Raw genomic sequence first — 18,604 nt, 5'->3', positions numbered from 1 at the left:
AGACAGATACAATATTTGCTTGAAGGTTTGTGGACATCTGAACATCACACCCATATGTGCTTGTTGAACATCCCATACCAGATTTAGTCCCCTCTTTGCTGTTATATTAAGCTCCACTCCTCTGGGAAGTCTTTCCACTATTTTGGAGCGTGGCTGTGAGGATTTGTATTCATTCAGCCACAAGAGCATTATTGAGGTCAGACACTGGTGTTGGGTGAGGAGGATATCTGGTAATCAGTCAGCATTCCAGTTCATCCCAAAGATGTTTAATGGGGTTGAGGTCAGGGCTCTGTGTTGGACACTCTAGTTCTTCCACTCCAAACAGGGCAAACCATGTCTTCATGGAGCTCGCTTTGTCTAAAGGAGCACTGTCATGCTGAAACAGGTTTGGGCCTCTTAGTTCCAGTGAAGGGAAATCTTAATGCTACAGCATACAGACACTCTATATAGGGATAGAACCTATTTTAACATGTGTTCCTTTAGGGGGTATCCAAAACAAACCAGCCACATACTATGTCAATGTAGATTCTAACAAATTCCACACACATACCCAATCTCAGTTTTGTGGAAAAGAAGTTAGGTGTGGTGATAACACATGATCAGCAGTTAAGTTGCTGTGCAAGTAACAAGAAGGCTTTTTGGGCTGCTTCAGGAGTGCCAGAACACAGCTGATCGTTCACCTTAAGACTAGCTTTCTTCCAAATTGGGCTATATAAACATTTACAGCTGATTAATCAGTGACAGTATACTTATACAGTGTTAAAAGAGGTACACATTTTTAACAGTGGAAAATAGGTGCTATTTATTCTCTGGGCCAGTTATTTGTGCAAATTCATTAACTGTTTAACTCAAATAATTTAAATGAAGCTTTATGTTGCAATGAAAATACTTCATACATTCCGAACACTGCTACTGCACATGGTTCATCATGACATCTTAAAACAGGTTACATGACGATGGAATACTAAATATATCAGAATTTTACATTGTGGGATCAAATGAATTACTTTTTAAAGTTTTTACGTTCGCTTGTTTGGCCTAATTGTTAGAAATAAAGAAAAGCTTTTTTTTTTTTTTTTTTTCTTTTGCTTCAGATCAGAATTTGATTGTAAAATTGCAGGTCACATCACACAATTGGCACTGTGATCGCACACAGTAATGTACACACAGGAATACACATATAGATGATCAAATACAATATTTATTGTGGTCTAGTTTACATACTGATATCAGTGACATATTAATCGAAACCACAATGAGTGCCTGATGACAGATTTTTACTACACATTTTTTTTTTTTTTTGAGGAAGAATATTTTTGTCCAAATTAACAGCAGTGCTTATCACAGGCGTTACAACATTATCTCTTAACCACGAAGCATTAGTTATGGCTTCTGTATAGCCCAAGCTACAGAAGGTGCTGAAGTCCATTCATAAGACCTGGACTACAAACAGAACAGAACGAGTGAATCATTGTTACTTTAGTAGCATATGGTCTGTGGTGTAAGGTGTGCTGCATACCAGACACTCAAATCTGTTTTAATAAAATCTCAACATAATCTCTTAACATTTCAATCACATCAACAGACTGAGATAAAGAGTTTTCCACAACATAATGCAATTTATGCAGAGTAATACTTTAGGACAAATACACTTTGCATGAATACATATCTCTGGACCTTCTACCTCCTCACTATATTTTTCAGACAGATTAGGAAATACACACACACCGTGGCATGGAGCTGTGTAATTAAAATCACTATAGTCTACCAGACATATGTAACGTAAATGGGGGGGCACCACAGTACATCAAGACATTTTCAGTACAATGTCATTCAAGTAAGGCACATTTCGTGGCTTTTTAATCAATGTCCACCAACAACCTTCTACTGCCCAATCTAAATCTCCAGTCTCTTCTGGACACGAGGACTGAATGTGTGAGAAAGCCCACTGTCTAATTCTGCCGTTTATCTGGGTTGTAAGGGAGTAATGCGGTCTTTTTGTTAACTTTGAAAGGGTCTGCTTGGGATGCAGTGTTGAGATGAGACATGCCGGATAAATTAACCAAATAGGGAAGATATTTCAATGTAGTATACAATTCATGTGCCATGTACTTATTTGTTTCAAGATGTATTAAATCTCAAATCAAATCAAATATCATGAATCGCTCTATGTTTGTGTCAATAAACATGTTTATTTATTTTGTCCACAGACTTATTTATATTTCATTAGCAGATGTTACACTTGTGGGGGGGGGGGGGGTTTGGGGGGACACGGTGGCTTAGTGTTTAGCACGTTTGCCTCGCATTTCCAGGGTTAGGGATTAGATAGACTCCAGGCTCCCTTGTGACAGAGAATGGATGGAAGGTTGTTACACTTAGGGAAGCCTGGGTATGTTTAATTGGAATTGTATGTTATTATAATTTTATAAAAACAAGCCCTATGATACTGTTTTCTGTCATCTGTATTAAGATAAAGCATTACCGTTACAATACATTAATATATATAAAGCAATCGAATTTTATCCATGGAAACTACTCAAGCTGAAGTCCACCTTGTCATACCCGGAGTCCAGAGTTTTCGATTGGGCATGTATGAATTTATGCACACAGAATGAAGAAACAGGAAGTCATCTTCCCTTTATTCTCTCAACACTTATCCATTTAGCATGAAATGTAAAATAAACAAAACAAAGACAGGAGGATTTAAATTTAAGAAACTCTGCACCATCAAGTATGACCACATATAACTAGTCCGCAGACAGCGTCCTTCAAACCCAGAGTCCAACATTGCATTGAGGTGCTGTAAGAAATGACAGACTGCCTCTCAGCAGATTCCACCCCGAAATGTGTTAGGATAAGCTTGTTCTCCAAAAAGGCAGAATTATCTGAGGGACAATTCACTTCAGTCTCAGCAATATGTGTGTAATACCATCTAAAGTGACGTTCAATCAGTTATGGCGTGGGAGCGGCGGTGGGACACCAAGAACCATCCCTGAACAAATGGGTACGTGACTGTAATTCAGTCAGAAAGACATGTGTCTAGACAATCCTATCACCTCACCATTTGCGGGTCATACCTGTAAGGACATCAGTGAAACCGGACAACGGAAAGTGATCACATCAAAGGCTATCTACATTTAGAGTGAAACCTCATTTACATTATGTGCAGAAAACCTGGTTTGAAATACAGTATAAAATGTCTGTGCTGATACTGTTCGGGGTTCACGTTGACTCCAATGAACCCGGAGTGCTTCATGTAGTCACTGCCATGCTGCAATAAAGTTATTCTTCTTGGAGATCTTTGATATGCTCAGAATTTTCTCTTACACTGCGTTGAAGTGAAAAAAACATGCTTCAGAATGAATTATTAAGAGACAAAGAAGGGCCTTAAAAGGGAAAACCCTCAGGAGTGGGTTTGTATATACAAGTTTAATATGGGTAGGCAGAGCTTGTGTATGTGCACCGGCTTGATTTGGTGGGAACGGAGCCAATGTACTGTAGAACACAATGGTGCAGGATGGGTGTAGGTAGGAAGGCTGTCGAGGGGACGGGTGGAGATAAAACAAACAGGATCCTCACACAACAAAGCAGACTTGCTCCTAAATATTATGTTGTTTAGTTCTGCAGCAAAAGCTTTTGTTCACCTCTGAGACACAGCCAGCGTATTAAACACAACCATGTCATAGCTACACCACACCCGTACAGCTGCACCATGTAGGTACACAATTACTGACTGTAGCCCATCTGTTGCTCTGTACAATTTTAGTATTTTCACAAACACAACCAGTGGGGCTCAGCAAATCCACATCCTGGCCTAGTGCACGTCATATAATGCTACCCAGTCAGATAATTCATCAGCCGACTTTGTGCTATTGCGTTTGACCAATCAACTTGGTCTTCTCTTTTTAGCTCCATCCATATGCCCTGACTTGTGTCACATGGTAGAAGAATGGTGAAGGTAAACAAGTTCAGCGTGTCTACACGGCTCGCTTGTTGATGGAAAAATGAACACTGTAAATGCTGCCATATTTTGGATTGCAACAAATGGGCTGTAGTCTGCACAAAACATAGCTATAAGCTATTAGCAATTGGTCAGTACAGTTACGGAGCAAACTGCCCATTCAGTGAATAAGTTTTTTTTTTTTTTTTTTTTTAACAGTCTGTACACCTCACTTTAAAATTCATGATTTCTTTACGGTCCGATTACAGATGTTGACCAACACAATATTCTTCTTATAGGAGTTGTGCAAAAAAGCTGCCTGGTTCATGTGTTTATCCTCGGTGTTCTGGAAAAATCAACGACACTTTGGCTTATTAAAGAAAGATTTTTAAAAAGATTAAGGATAGAAATGTTTCAAATTGACATATTAATAAGTGACACTAATATCAGACAAAAAGATGAAAAATAAAAATAAAAACATATTTACTTGAGAGAGTTTAGTGGTTTCTTCGCCAATGTAATGCCAGCTTGTTAGACAGCCTACACGCAAAAAATGTTTTCTGGAAAACTGTTATTTGCAGAGTATTCCCAGAAAACTGATACCACATTACTGGCTAAGGCAGATGCTTCACGACAGGTTCAGACACAGGAAGAACAACGGCACAAGGAAGACACAGCAAAAGGCCACTGTTCCATACACCAGGAAGCGGTAAGTAAGCTCCACTCGGGGGTTCTGCCGTGCCTTGCGTACATCATTAGAGGGTACGCCAAATAACTGGCAGGCCAATGGGATGGCGATGGCCTTCATGATCGCGCGTACAGCCAGCAGGACTGCCACGCCGATCAGCAGGCGCAGGAGAGTGCGTCCCAGTGGTGCACCGGTGATGGAGGGCATCTTCAGAGGTAGCGAGGAGGCAGGCGGGTCGAACTGCAGGCTCAGCCAGTGGTTGAGGTGGCTTGCCAGCGCACCCCCTGCACCGGTAGCCAGAGCCTGGGCGGTGTCACCCCGGGACGTACTCCACGAATCCAGAGAGAAGGCGAGCATGGACAGGCCCACGTGCAGCAGCAGAATGAGTGCAGGAGCCATGCTGGCTGATAAGTAGAATGTGTCGATGTCATCCAGCACAGGGAGAAAGCCAGCCAGTATCAGCAAGCTGTACAGGAAGCCTGTGATCACCTCCTGAAAGACATGAGCATTAAACTGAATGGAAATCAATTTAACTACATAAACCATCATATGTGTTTACATGGAAAAGCAGTCACTATGCAACAACATGACATTCAAAAATGTTGAATGAAAAAATATCTCTACCAATAAATACATCCTGATACTGGTTCACTAGGTCGCTGACTAAGAGTACTATCAGTCTTAAAAACTCTGGAGGGAAGTAACATAATAAGAAAAGTACACAGACAACAAAAGATTCACTTATCAATCAATCCATCCATCCCATCCATTTTCTATACCGCTTATCCTACAGGGTCACGGGGAACCTGGAGCCTATCCCAGGGAGCATGGGGCACAAGGCGGGGTACACCCTTGACGGTATAGTGCCAATCCATCGCAGTGCACAATCACATACACATTCATACACCCATTCATACACTACGGACACTTTGGACATGCCAATCATCCTACCATGCATGGCTTTAGGCTGGGGGAGGAAACCGGAGTACCCGGAGGAAACCCTCGCAGCACGGGGAGAACACGCAAACTCTGCACACACAAAGCAGCGGCTGGAGTCAAAACCCCAAAACCCCGGAAGTGTGAGGCCAACATGCTAAACCACTAAGCCACAGTGTGCCCGGATTTATTCATTTATTTATTTAAATAAAGTGCTAATTTACTGTAGACTGTTATTCACAGAGCACCACAGACGGCAGTGAGAAAGAAACACCCCACAAGACCTGCTGTTTTAGAGATGCTCTGACCCAGTCGTCTAGCCATCACAATTTGGCCCTTGTCAAAGTCACTCAGATCCTTACGCTTGCTCATTTTTCCTGCTTCCAACACCTCAAGTTCAAGAACTGACTGCTCACTTGCTGCCTACTATATCCCACCCCTTGACAGGTGCCACTGTAACGAGATCGTCAATGTTATTCACGTCACCTGTCAGTGCTTTTAATGTTATGGCTGATTGGTGTATACTGTATAGCAAATAGTGAATGAGGGAGTGATTTTTAAACACAGCTTATGTCAGAGCCTCACCACAAAGAAAGTGCTGTCTTGTGCCCTTGTGCCTTCTTATCCAACCAGACCGCAACAACACTTTCACAGGATGGACAGAGAGATGAAGTGAAATCAGAAGTTCCCCAAACAGCTGCTCTTACACCACTCGCAAACTGTTTTCTTGACAACCAGAGAAACAAATCTGTTGCGAAATACATTTTTGTTTTCTGAGGCAGGTTCTGAGATGTTAAGTAAACGAAATTCCAAACAGGCCTCAGCAAATATTTTACGAGTCCGTGACTCTACAGTCCGTGCTGGAAAAAAGCATGCACTATAACTCAGTCTGGATACTTCTTGTGAGGTGATTATGTGACTGTCATACTAGCTTCCTGTTTTCACTCTCACGTGGCAAGTTGGACTTCCTGTTCAAGTGGGCCATTTCTCCATTTCACAGATCAGCTTTCCAGTGGAGGCTGGTGGTGATATTAGATGGGAGCTAGACAATTAAAGCTAGACAATTAAACTATTAGGGTTGAGCAATACATTATATCCTGAGGTCTCGCTGATAACAAAAACAATTAGTGATGATCATCATGTTGCTCTGGATAAAATATAGGGGCAAATTCAGGAATCAAAGGTGCGAGGCAAATGTGTGAACCACTAAGCCACCGTCCCCCCTCAAACCAAAAATGGCTTTGTGAGACTACAGCACTGGGCCTGTTGGGACTTAGCCCTTCATACCATTCGGTATGTCTTTATTACAACCGCTGGTGGTGTTGTTACACTCGGTTTAAAAAAACCAACCGAAATAATCCTCTTTAAATCATTTAACTGCGGAGGTGGATGCCAAAAAAAAAAAAAAAGCTTCTATTGAATTATTTTCCTTGAAAGACAGGCGAGGCTTAGCCCCTCTATCCCACTGATACGAGCCACGCCTGCAGCTTTATATTTTACATCTCACAGCAAATATCTACTCATCATCTGCCTCCTTTCTTTTTCCAGTGACGTCAAGTAAAGCTGCGCGCTCCAGCAGGTTTAGCGCTGTTCTGATGCTGTCAGGTGTGAAATGCACGGCTCACCTGTTCTTCCCCGCTATCTGATCTGGTGTGATGTGTGATGTTCAAGGTCGGAGGCAGATTACAGGACGACTTTCAACACGTGACAAAGCAGACCATCGTGACCTGGTGGCAATCACTGTCAAGTGATATGATCAGGATAATAAAAACGTGTAGAAGGCAGGGGAGTAATCAGTCAGGACTCTGCTAACTACGTGAGAAAAGAAACCTTCAGCCTTGTACACCCTGTTATCACAGACACAACCATGAGCAGGAACTACAGCGCTATGTTTTTATCACTTCATGTGTAGAATAACTGGAATAAAGGGAGGTGTTAGTGGAGTACAGACTACAGACACACACATATACAAGTGGAGGTCATGAGTTTACTTACACGTCGCAAAAGCTGCAGAATGATGATAATTTAAAAATAAAAAAGGATTATAAAAGTTGCATGTTGTTTTTTATTTAGTTCTGCCCTGAATAAGCTATTTCACATACCAGATGTTTACATATAGTCCACAAGACACTATGACAACTGAATTTACACAAATGAACCTGTTTAAAAGTTGTAAGTTGTTCATAGTGTTCTACAGCCTATATCTTGACCCTGTTTCATTGCCACTACAAGACAGAACGTTGCCATGTTGTAATCCTGGATTAATAACCCAGTAATTAACATGGTCCTTATAAATCAAAAGTACTTTGCATAGGAACATGCTTGAGATAAAGGGAACACGCCAGTGTTTTCACGCTCTACGTGCTGCATCTGTAGCGTATGTGTGACTACCACTGACAAGAATTTGGGTGCGTTTCCCTGTACTGTGAAAATAAAGTCTAAGGGTTTTTGTTGGGGCATCAATAAACATTAATATTTCTATTCATTTTTATGAACGAATGTGGAAATTACTAATGAGTTGCTTTAAATGAAATAATTTACAAGGAATCATACATAATCATGCATGTATACCAAAACTGAAAATACCTTTTAATGTATTGCTCCAGTGTCACATACACTTGATTCTTAATACTGTGTGAGAGTTGTTCATGAGTCCCTTGTTTGTCCTGAGAAGTTAAACTGCCCACTGTTGTTCAGAAAAATCCTCCAGGTCCTGCACATTCTTCTTCTGGTTTTCCAGCAACTTCTGCATATTTGACACATTTCCAACAGCGACTATATGATCTTGAGATCCATCTTTTCACACTGAGGACAACTGAGGGACTCGTACACAACTACTACAAAAGGTGCAAACCATGGGCGTAACGACGCATTCTTTGGGGGGTCGTGTCCCCCCCAATGTTGAGGAAATACCAATCTGTCCCCCTAATATACAGTACAAAATATTTTCTATATGTCCCCATTTAATGAACCCTGCCAACGGATCTGTCTTTTCCTCATCTATTCTATTTATTTATGTCTATTCCTTTTTAATATGTTTCCGTTTGTTAAGGAAAATAGGTGTGTGCCCCCCCTCCAATTGTACACTTGGTTGCGCCCATACTCAACGCAAGTTCGTTGATATATTTTAGCAGCTCAGTCTGTAAGCAATGGAGACAGAAGCCAAGCGTAGAAAAGTGCAGCAGAACATACGAGCTTTTTTTCAGACAGTAAGTAACAAGATACCTAAATAGTAGGTAACCTTAGCTTAGTATAGAAGGCATCATACCATGGCTTGGTTTGTTCTTAAGAACGTCAATTAACTGTTGATATTTGTACACCCATGAAGTAGGCTAGGCTAGTTTTTGACCATTAACGTTACATTCACTTGCATATCCTCCCGCCGAGTTCGCCGGACCGCCCTTCAGAACAAAAGATGTTTACAGAACATAAGATGATAACATGTTTCACAGAAGACAAAGTAATAATTTCCACAGATGGATCTCAACATCATATAGCCACTTCTGGAATGGGGTCAAATGTGCAGAAGATCACAAATATCACAAATATTGACACAAAAATATTTAACATGTTTCAGGCTTTAAAATGTCTGCGATTTTTGTTTTTAAGTAGACGAAGACTATATTGACGCTGTACAGATTTGTCAATTCGACTACAGAGGAGTCAAATTGAGCTAGTGGTAATTTGACTCAGATGAGCAGCCAAGCAAGCAAACCATGTCCGCTTCAGGTGAAGTTCATTCGTCAAAAGTGTCAATGAACTGTCTATAGTCGAATTTTTATGCAGCGACCTTTTCGAGGAACGTGATTACTCACTCAATGCGACTGCACTTCCATTAGTGTAAATAAAACATAACAAGGTGAAGAGTTTTACTCTGTAAATGTTATACTCCTCAATACACCTCAGTACACTCAATAGATACAAAAGGATCTGTTTAGGTTTTGTATTTATATTTAAACACAGTGTAGTGAAATGTCAGATGGTGACGAATTTTTATTTATTTATTTATTTTCACCATTTTGGTATCAGGCATCGTGATACTTTACTTGGTCAAAAGGCTTAGATCAGTACTAAAAGAAAAAAAAAAAACCACGCAGACACAGTGTTTCTCTAGCGCAGTATTGACTATGAACAGCTATCTGACAGTCTGAATCAGTGATTTCTCACACAGCCAAAGTGCTGATCGCCAGTGGCTCCACTGGGACAGCAAGCTCCCAATCAAAAGTGGATCAGTGGGAGAAAAACCGCTAGCAGATCCAGCATCCTGTGATTAACGGAGCGGAGCAGATGCTATGATGAGTCGGCCATGATGACTCACTGATCTACGGCTTTAGCTCGTGATCATCCATATCCATCCCATGGGGTCTGGACTGCGGAGGTGTACGAGATAACAGTTCTGAGTCAGCTTTCGACTGCAGATGCTTCATGGTTAACTGTATAATCGCATTACACGTCCATCGTTTCAAAAAGGATGTTATTCTTCATTTTCTTTTGTCTTGGCTGGGTCACTGCTGAAATGGATCATGAGCTCAAAATATGCTCTAATACGGAATGTAATGGATAAGCGAATGAAACTCCAAGAGAGCGCGAGAGCGACAGAGAGAGAGAGACAGAGAGAGACCGAGAGAGAGAGAGAGAGAGAGAGAGAGCGTGACAGATACAGAGAGAGACCGAGAGAGAGAGAGAGAGAGAGAGACAGAGAGAGAGAGACAGCGAGAGAGAGAGACAGAGAGAGAGACAGAGAGAGACAGCGAGAGAGAGAGCGACAGAGAGAGACAGCGAGAGAGAGAGCGACAGAGAGAGAGAGACAGAGAGAGACAGCGAGAGAGAGAGAGAGACCGAGAGAGAGAGAGAGAGAGAGAGAGAGCGCGAGAGAGAGAGAGAGACCGAGAGAGAGAGAGAGAGAGAGAGAGAGAGCGCGAGAGACAGCGAGACAGATACAGAGAGAGACCGAGAGAGAGAGATAGAGAGACAGAGAGAGAGAGAGAGAGAGAGAGAGAAAACGTTTATGAATGATCGATCACGATATTCCTCATGAATTGAGCAATGAAGACGTTTTCTAAGTGCTCAAGTCACTATTTAAAAATATGAGCATACGGGAAAAGGGGCGTATAAAAGGGAACAGCTGGTGAAAGTTTTACTCACCAAGACAGAATGCATTCCCATGTAGATTCTGCTAATGCATACCAGGAAACTCCAGCATATGGCCACACTCAGTCCAAACAGGAACGGGTACTGAGACACAGAGAGAGGAGAGAAAGCATATCATACATTTTAAGCAACTGTTTTCACTGAATGTTTACACTGCTTCAGCGGTCACATAAATGATTTACTCTTGATGGCTTTGATAGACTGCAGCGGTCGTAATTTGTGCTAGATGCCAGTTCACATACAAACACAACATGAGCCAGGAACAGCAGATTCGTGATACGGTGTTCCTCCTGGTGCTTTATGAAGTATCACTACTGTTCAAAGTTTATGTTCTGCAAATACAGACACTGAAATGATGGTGAAACCGCTTGTGCTAGGAATTGCCCTTAACACTAACAGTGTAAATCGAAAATAGGAAAATTAGGCAGAGATTATATTATACGATAATATGATAATTACCATGGCTAGAAAAAAAGTTATGTAGCAAAATCAGCAATAAAACAATCCTGGAAATGGATTTCCTAAATGGCTCTGAAAGTCTCATAATGGGTGTATTTTTTTTTTTTGCAGTCTTTTTAGGCACGCCCTACAACATCAAGGATGCTGAGTGCGGCCTGTCAGGCAGAGTGAAACTAGGGGTAGGCGATATGACAAAAAATATCTCACAATACTTTTTTTATGATACATAAATGGGCTGTACCCTCTAGATGGGAAGGATGGCACACTCTCTCCACTGTCAATCACGGCAACACTAGCCAGTTGTGGGTGTTTGTGGCTATGTTTCCGTCCATGTATTTTTTGGGATAGCGCATAAAAATAAAACGCTGAACGGAAACACCAGATGCGGATAAAACCTCCAAAATGCGCATAATAAACTTGTGCTCGAAAACTATGATGGAAACACATTTAGTGAATAAATTCCGCGATGTACATCAAAAAAGTCATGTGACTTTGCCTCAACAAATCACGCGATTGGATAATTGGCTCAGAACAGTAAAAATGGTGGAGAGCGAGATTTTTTTAGTTAGTTACAGTTACATTTATATAGCGCTTGACACTGTATGGGGGGAAATCTCCTCAGCCACCTCCACTGTGTAACATCCACCTGGATGAAGTGACGGCAGTCATAGTGCGGCAGAACACCCACCACACACCAGCTATAAGTGGAGAGGAAAGGAGAGTGATGTAGCCAATGCAGAGATGGAGATTATTAGGGGGCCATGATAGAATTTCGCCAGGACACCGGGGTTATACCCCTACTCTTTTACGAGAAGTGTTCAGGGATTTTTAATGACCACAGAGAGTCGGGACCTCGATTTAACGTCTCAGTGCTGTTTTTACAGTATAGTGTCCCTGTCATTATACTGGGGCATTAGGATCCACACAGACCACAGGGTGAGCACCATAATATGACAACCTCACTAATACCACTTCCAGCAGCAACCTTTTCCCCGGGTTGTCTCCGATCCAGGTACTGGCCAGGCTCAACGCTGCTTAACTTCAGTGGGAAACCACGCAAAAGCTACAGGGTGACACGACCCTGGAAATTCACTGGAAGTGACTATTTTGTTCTCTTCGACAACTGAGCTGAAAACAGTGCTTTTACACACATGTTTTATGCAATATTGCAATTTTTCATAGGTTAAAGTGCACCTATTATGGATTTACAAATATTACCTTTCATGTAGTGTGTTATGTAGCTATTTGTGAAGGTAAAAAGTCTGTAAAGTTTAAAAGAATGAAAGTGCACGACCAAGAGTTATTGATTCCCAAAAGAAGGAACCGATTCTGAACAGCTGAAGTGAGTCGTTAGTAATTCCAGACTTTACTTCCTGTACTAACCTACTTAGGTTTGTAACTAAAAGCCCACCTCTGGTCTTCATTGGCTGCTCGCTGACAGCGGTAGACCAATCAGAGCAGAGTATGCTCTCTGAAAGGAGGAGTTTAGAATGAATCCTTTAGAACGGATCATTTAACGAGTCGTTTGTGACACTGGGGGGGGGGAAATGTAATGCTGCAGTTTAAATTATGAGCACATTAAAGTGTTTTTTGACTTCGGATGCATATAAATCTATTGTATGAGAGCTTTAAAACAAAATTAGGCATGTTTCAAAACTATAACAGGTGTGCTTTAAATTCACAGCTTGGATAGTTTGTGAGCTCATATATGCGGAAGAGGGTAGATAGCACTTGTGTGTTACGCTGTCCTGTGACGCAGCATAGGAAGCCGTTCAAAAAAAATGTGGGTGGGAATTGGAGGTTCAATTAGGAAGAAAATGGGAGAGAGAAAAATTGATAAATAATACATTTTACAATAATTTTAAAAGGTTCACTAAAAGATTTGTTACATCAAATCTTCGGAGTTTGCAAATGCTGTTTTTAAGAAAATGTCTGAAAAGGATATCAAATCCTGTGTAATCGCACAAGAGTATATTGTCACATTTCCCAATCCTGTATAACTTTCACAAGAAAATAAATAGCAACATTTTCACTATAAAGAAGCACACAGTGTGCATGCAAAACCAAGCAGAGATTAAAATGAATTAGAATGCTGCGTAATTATTTTAAATGAATTCTGTTACCCCACCTTTATCGTGTTCGCAATCAGTAATGAGGTCTAATTGGCTTATTTTCTTCTCTTGTGCTCAATGTATCATGAGAGGTTAACCCTTCTTTAGTCAGTCTCTCCAGGATTTCGCGATCGCCGATATTAACATTGCAATATTCAGAGGAGCTTGTAATTATTTGGGCCAAGACGCAACATCTCTTCGATTCCCGTGCGTCGAACATGAGAACAGCTAAAATCTCTCATTTACCAAACAACATCACTGTGAAAAAACACAATTTTGTGCAATTTCAATTTCACCGATACAAGTAGTTTTCCGCAAAAAAAAAACCTCCGCAAACTGCATCGCAAATCAAATCAGCAAAATCAAGCATTTTTGGCTGCAACAATCACAAACAAATCCTGTGAAATCCTGGACGGACTGTTCACAAAAATAACCAGCGTCCTGAGCGCCTCTTAGATTCACGTTTTTTTTGTTTTTTGTTTTTTTAATTTCAATTCAATTCAGCTTTTTCTGCAGATATTGTCCCAATGCTGACAGTATATAAGGACATCCAGTTCACTCACTCACTCACTCGTTGTGAAGTATACACGCGGTGTCTCGTTACCTGTCTATACCGTGGTTTATTGTGTGGTATTTTGGATTTGACCTTTGCTGCCACTAATCTTTTGATCTTACTTGCCCTAATTTAAGTTGTTTTCTCAATGCCTGACCTCTGCCTGTTTACTGACCACCATTGTGGATTGCCATTGTTCTGTCTGCCTTCTTTAACAAATGGGTCTGTACATGCACTTGCGTCCTCTACTGAAGTCTGACACTCAAATGTTCTGCTCAGACTTTATTTTATCTTTAGTTTCTGCTGTTCTTGTTTTTTTGTCGTTTTTTTTAAGCCACAAAGTGGAACGAAATCCCTGACGTTGAGGTGACTTCAGTCATTCACAAATTTGCAAAGAAGATAAGAATAGCGATAGCACAACCCCAAGCACAATGGAGCTGGGTCATTGCTTGACATTCTTCTCTTTGTGTATCTTGTCAGCTGTGTTTGCAGACTTAAACATGAAGACACTGTCTGTACAAAGATTTGTTGGCAGATATAACAACTTTTGATTGGTTTTTTCTTCAAACTGCTGTGTAAATCATTCCCCGCATTTGCACAGCAGCTTGGCACACATTTGCTTTGCGCACAGCAGAATGCAAAGCCCCATCCTTGTGGAGCTGAAGCAAGGAGTGGCACTGCCGTACCACAGGACACAATCCATACCAGTGTGCAACTGTCTCCAACATGGAGGCCCAGTCTGTAGTAGATTTTCATCCTGAAACGCACGTCGTCAGAAGATACTGTTTATTTTGACATCTTCACGAATAGTTTTTTTAATGACCCTCGTCTCTACATAAGCAATAGTTTTAGGATGTGTAGATTGCACTGATCAGATACATCCACTGTGAGGTTGCAGTGAAGTGACTGAGTCCAGGTGCAATCAGTAATCAGGTGCGTGTGAATGGGAGAAAATCTGGTTGGGCAGTGGTAGCACAGTGGTTAAGACATTGGGTTAATGATCGTGAGTTCAAACCCCAGCCTTGTCAAGCCGCCACTGTTGGGCCCTTGACCAAGGACCTTAACCCTGAACAGCTCAGATGTATAAATTAAATTAAATGTAAGTCGCTCTGGCTAAGGGCATCTGCTAAATGCCATATATTTAAATGATAATGAATGCTATAGTTCTCGGCGGCCATGTTAGTAGGTTTGCGCCACATGAGCTTTTAACCGGATATCCATTCCTTAACTAAAATAAGCAAGATCCTTAGCAGGTACAGCTTTAGAGAAATTTCATTCTAAACTACTAGCATTGGTATCAGTTTTCACCTGGTACAAATAACACCATCTTTTGATGTTTGACCAATGATCAGAAACAATATCAAGTATTTCCTTGCAACAATTGCGTTATTCATTGAACTTGAGAGCTCACGCCACCGTGTGTATGACCCCAATGAACCCCGCTGCCTGTACATTACCCAAGAGATCAGAGGCCGTCAAGGGTTTTCACAAAGCAGCTCTATGCTCCTCCTGCCTGAACGATACCTGCTGAAGACTTGAAAGACCCTGCTCTCAGTGCATATCGGTGCATTAGTGATCATGTTGAGCAGTGGGACTAACATTTAATACAAGCCTATTAATGGGTCAAATAATTCACTGACTCTAATCAATGCACAGTGTTGAAATACTTTGCATTGCGTCGACACAGCTCTGAACAGCATCGAATTGAAAGTGCTTTAAATGCATGTTTCATACTCTGCACCACGAATCACACAAAGCCTACATCGATATAAAAATAAACCGAGCACCTAGAAGTCAAACTGCGTGTCTCAATCAGCTCCCTAGTTCAGTAGGCAGGGCACTGGTCATGGAGTCGGCCATTTTAAGGGCTGCCTCCATCGTAAAATCCTTCCAGTGCACCGAAACTTTCGCTCCCTAAAAAAAAATCCCACAATGCACTGCAAAATCCAGGGAGCATCGAGGCTCATTATGTTCCCTTAATGGAAATGACATCATTTTCTGAAGCCTCTCAGCTTGAAAAAAAAATAAATAATGGCAGACGAACTCTCTGCCAACTTTCGTCTACAAATGCAAGTAGCCTGTTATCGTTGTTGTGGCTCTCAAATGATTACTCACATTAGCGATTTCTAAATTTATTTGACGTTATATATATGTGGTTTGTTTGGGTCTAACGATTAAGTATTTAATGATTTAAAACAATACACTAGCTAGCCTACAATCCTGCTTGAAGTACCATGACAGAACTGCATGTGATTAAGCTAACAAATTAATATGACATACAATAACAGATAAGATATCGGACCTGCCTGCTGTTGATAAATGCCAGTGGTGAGGTTTTACAACACGAGCATGTAGTCATGTCGCGGGAAAATGAGTCGTCTGTGTCCCAGTGTACACGATATACTGATTCACAACCTAAAGAGCTGATTCGCACCCATAGATATAAGAAAAGACCACCTGGAATGTGACAAAAAACATCTAAAAGAGAACGCACAACCTGATCTACAATGACAAATTTCAAATGGCATCCTGTTCATGAAAACATGCTAGCCTGTTGGAAATCCATCACTGAAAGTGATATCTAGAGTGATCTGTGTAAGGTTTTCTCTTGTGATGGTAAATCTGTGAGCATCTATAGCTTACGGTCAATGCATTTTCAGGACAATGAACATACAAGAAGTTCCTGGCAACCAAGCCTGATAAACATCTGTAATCTGATGGGTGCCAAATGCATTTGCACGCATCAGGGCATCAAAAGGCACGACTGAATAACCGCTGACAATCTCAAACTACTACTAAAACTACCATATTCAACACAGCTGTGTGCGCGCGTGTGTCGAAACTGAACACAACTTCTTCCTACAAGGTCTCCCTGGCTATCCCTAGGTTATCATAACAGCACAACCTGGAACCAGATGTCCAACAAGCACGTATGGACGTGATGGTCAGGCGTCCACAAACTTTCTGGCATAGTGTGTCTTTATGTTTCAAACACAGCAATGTCCCAAAGGCTTCGTGTGAAGGCAGATGTTTTCGCAAATCTACCTGTACCCTGTAAAGCAACAATGATTTCATATAAATTACATGGATATAGTTAGTGTATAGTTAGCATGTCAGTTTCTTCAGAATGATCCGAGAGTGAAACACGTACAAGATCTAAACTGTTGATATTATTCTGAACGATAGTCCTTGTTCCTGACTGGTACAGGACACCAAGGAGCTCAGGCTGGACTATTACCTCCCAGCGGTTGTAAGTGAGCATGAAGAGGCAGAAAGGGACCGACGTCCCGGTCATGGCGTGCACAGACGGCATGCTGTACTCAAAGTTGTAGAAGACCTCCACTTTGACCACGGGTGGAGAAGCAGGACGCGTCCACCGCACCAGGTCTTTGGTGGTCTGTCCAAAGAACAGCACCCAGACCCACACCACGATCACCTGCCGGCTCACGCAGGCGTCCACGTTCCACATCAGGAATGGGAAGAACACGATGAAGAACATCTCATTGCCCAGTTCGGTGCCCATGGTGAACAGGTAGAAGAGGAACCTGTTCTCGATAATGAACTCCTGGCCAACATCATCAGTCAGAGAGTTCTTCCTGAGAGGCTTAACTCTTCCTCTTGAATCTAATTTCTCCTCAGTACCAGTTCTGCTCGCAGGAACATCCTTGTTCTGGCCGTTAACCGGATCGTGATGTTTCACGCACTTCCTGATGTTAGTGTCCGGATCCCGATCAGCGTCACACCGCTCCACACACGCGCCGTTAGGAGACAGATCCCGCTCGCGCTCCTTCTCTGTCGCGGCTGATCTGCGGGAAAACGTCCCTCTGACCCCGCACAGCTGCTGGAACCTGGCGACATGGTAAGGATCCTGCAGGTATCTACAAAGCTGGACAAATCGCCTGAACATAACAGTCGCCATTATAAAAACCGACCCGGCCCTTAGTGAGCGGATCCCGAGCCTCGCGCGCTGTTGATGACGCTGTTGGTGACGCGAGGGTGGTGCTTCCCTGAACACACAGCTAGCAGTACGCTAACGGCAGCTTTCTCTTCGCTTCTTCATGACCCCGTGGTTCGGACGTGACGCTGCTGTCAGTGTATCTGACGGAAATGTGGCCTGTCTGATAACTTTACCTATTTAACGACACAATTTGCTCGCGAGGAAATGAAACGCGACGAAGCTCGCGGGCTCCGAGTGCAGCCGCGCGTTCTCGGGCACGCGCACTAGCGATGACGTAAGAAGCGGGTCCCCGCAGATACACCGCCTTTGATTATAAAGCTGCTGCACTATACATGTGGCCAAGAGTTTGTGGACCATCACACTCGTTTGTAGATCTTCCTCAAACTGTTCCCACAAAGTTTGAAGCACAGACTTTTCTAGAATGTCTCTGCATGCTGTAGCATCAACATTTCACTTCACTGGAACTAAGAGATCCAGATGTGTTCCAACATGACAGTGCCTCTGTGCACAAAGAAAGCTCCATGTATGCTTTGCCAAGGTTGGTGTGGAAGAACTCGAATAGCCTGCAGAGAGTCCTGACCTCAACCGCACTGAACACCTTTCGGGATAAACTGGAACGCTTGACTGCTTGAAAAGTTTGGGAACCCCCGTACTAGAATATTAAGAAAATTGTAAAGAACACAATTCCACTAAAATGTACTTTACAATCTCTAAACAATGAAGAAAGATTAACTCACCATTTTTCCAAACATATTTATTCTATTTAATAAACATAAAACAAACACTTAAGACAAAAAACATTCAAGTT

General features: G+C 42.0%; 1 protein-coding gene across 1 annotated transcript; it reads right to left on the bottom strand.

The window, feature by feature from the left end:
* Positions 1-1,181: 1,181 nt before the first annotated feature.
* Positions 1,182-18,044, bottom strand: sgpp1a (sphingosine-1-phosphate phosphatase 1a). Its single transcript, XM_053614343.1, has 3 exons — positions 17,077-18,044; positions 10,710-10,799; positions 1,182-5,120 (listed from the first exon to the last, which is right to left on the bottom strand). Exons 1-3 carry the CDS (start codon positions 17,755-17,757, stop codon positions 4,569-4,571), a joined length of 1,323 nt encoding a protein of 440 aa, XP_053470318.1. The 5' UTR covers positions 17,758-18,044; the 3' UTR covers positions 1,182-4,568.
* Positions 18,045-18,604: the final 560 nt, after the last annotated feature.

The sequence above is a fragment of the Ictalurus furcatus genome, chromosome 25 (genome assembly GCF_023375685.1).
Source record: "Ictalurus furcatus strain D&B chromosome 25, Billie_1.0, whole genome shotgun sequence".
In the NCBI taxonomy this organism is placed as follows: domain Eukaryota; kingdom Metazoa; phylum Chordata; class Actinopteri; order Siluriformes; family Ictaluridae; genus Ictalurus; species Ictalurus furcatus.
Note: the sequence above shows the minus strand (reverse complement) of the source record. Positions and strands in the feature narration are given on the sequence as shown.

What these genes read in the sequence shown, in the direction of transcription:
- sgpp1a (XM_053614343.1), bottom strand. Translation starts at nt 17,757, where the DNA reads ATGGCGACTGTTATGTTCAGGCGATTTGTCCAGCTTTGTAGATACCTG. An exon ending in TCACTTACAACCGCTGGGAG is followed by an intron (nt 10,800 to 17,076) that starts GTAATAGTCCAG and finishes TCTGTGTCTCAG; the next exon opens with TACCCGTTCCTGTTTGGACT. An exon ending in TGGGAATGCATTCTGTCTTG is followed by an intron (nt 5,121 to 10,709) that starts GTGAGTAAAACT and finishes CATGTCTTTCAG; the next exon opens with GAGGTGATCACAGGCTTCCT.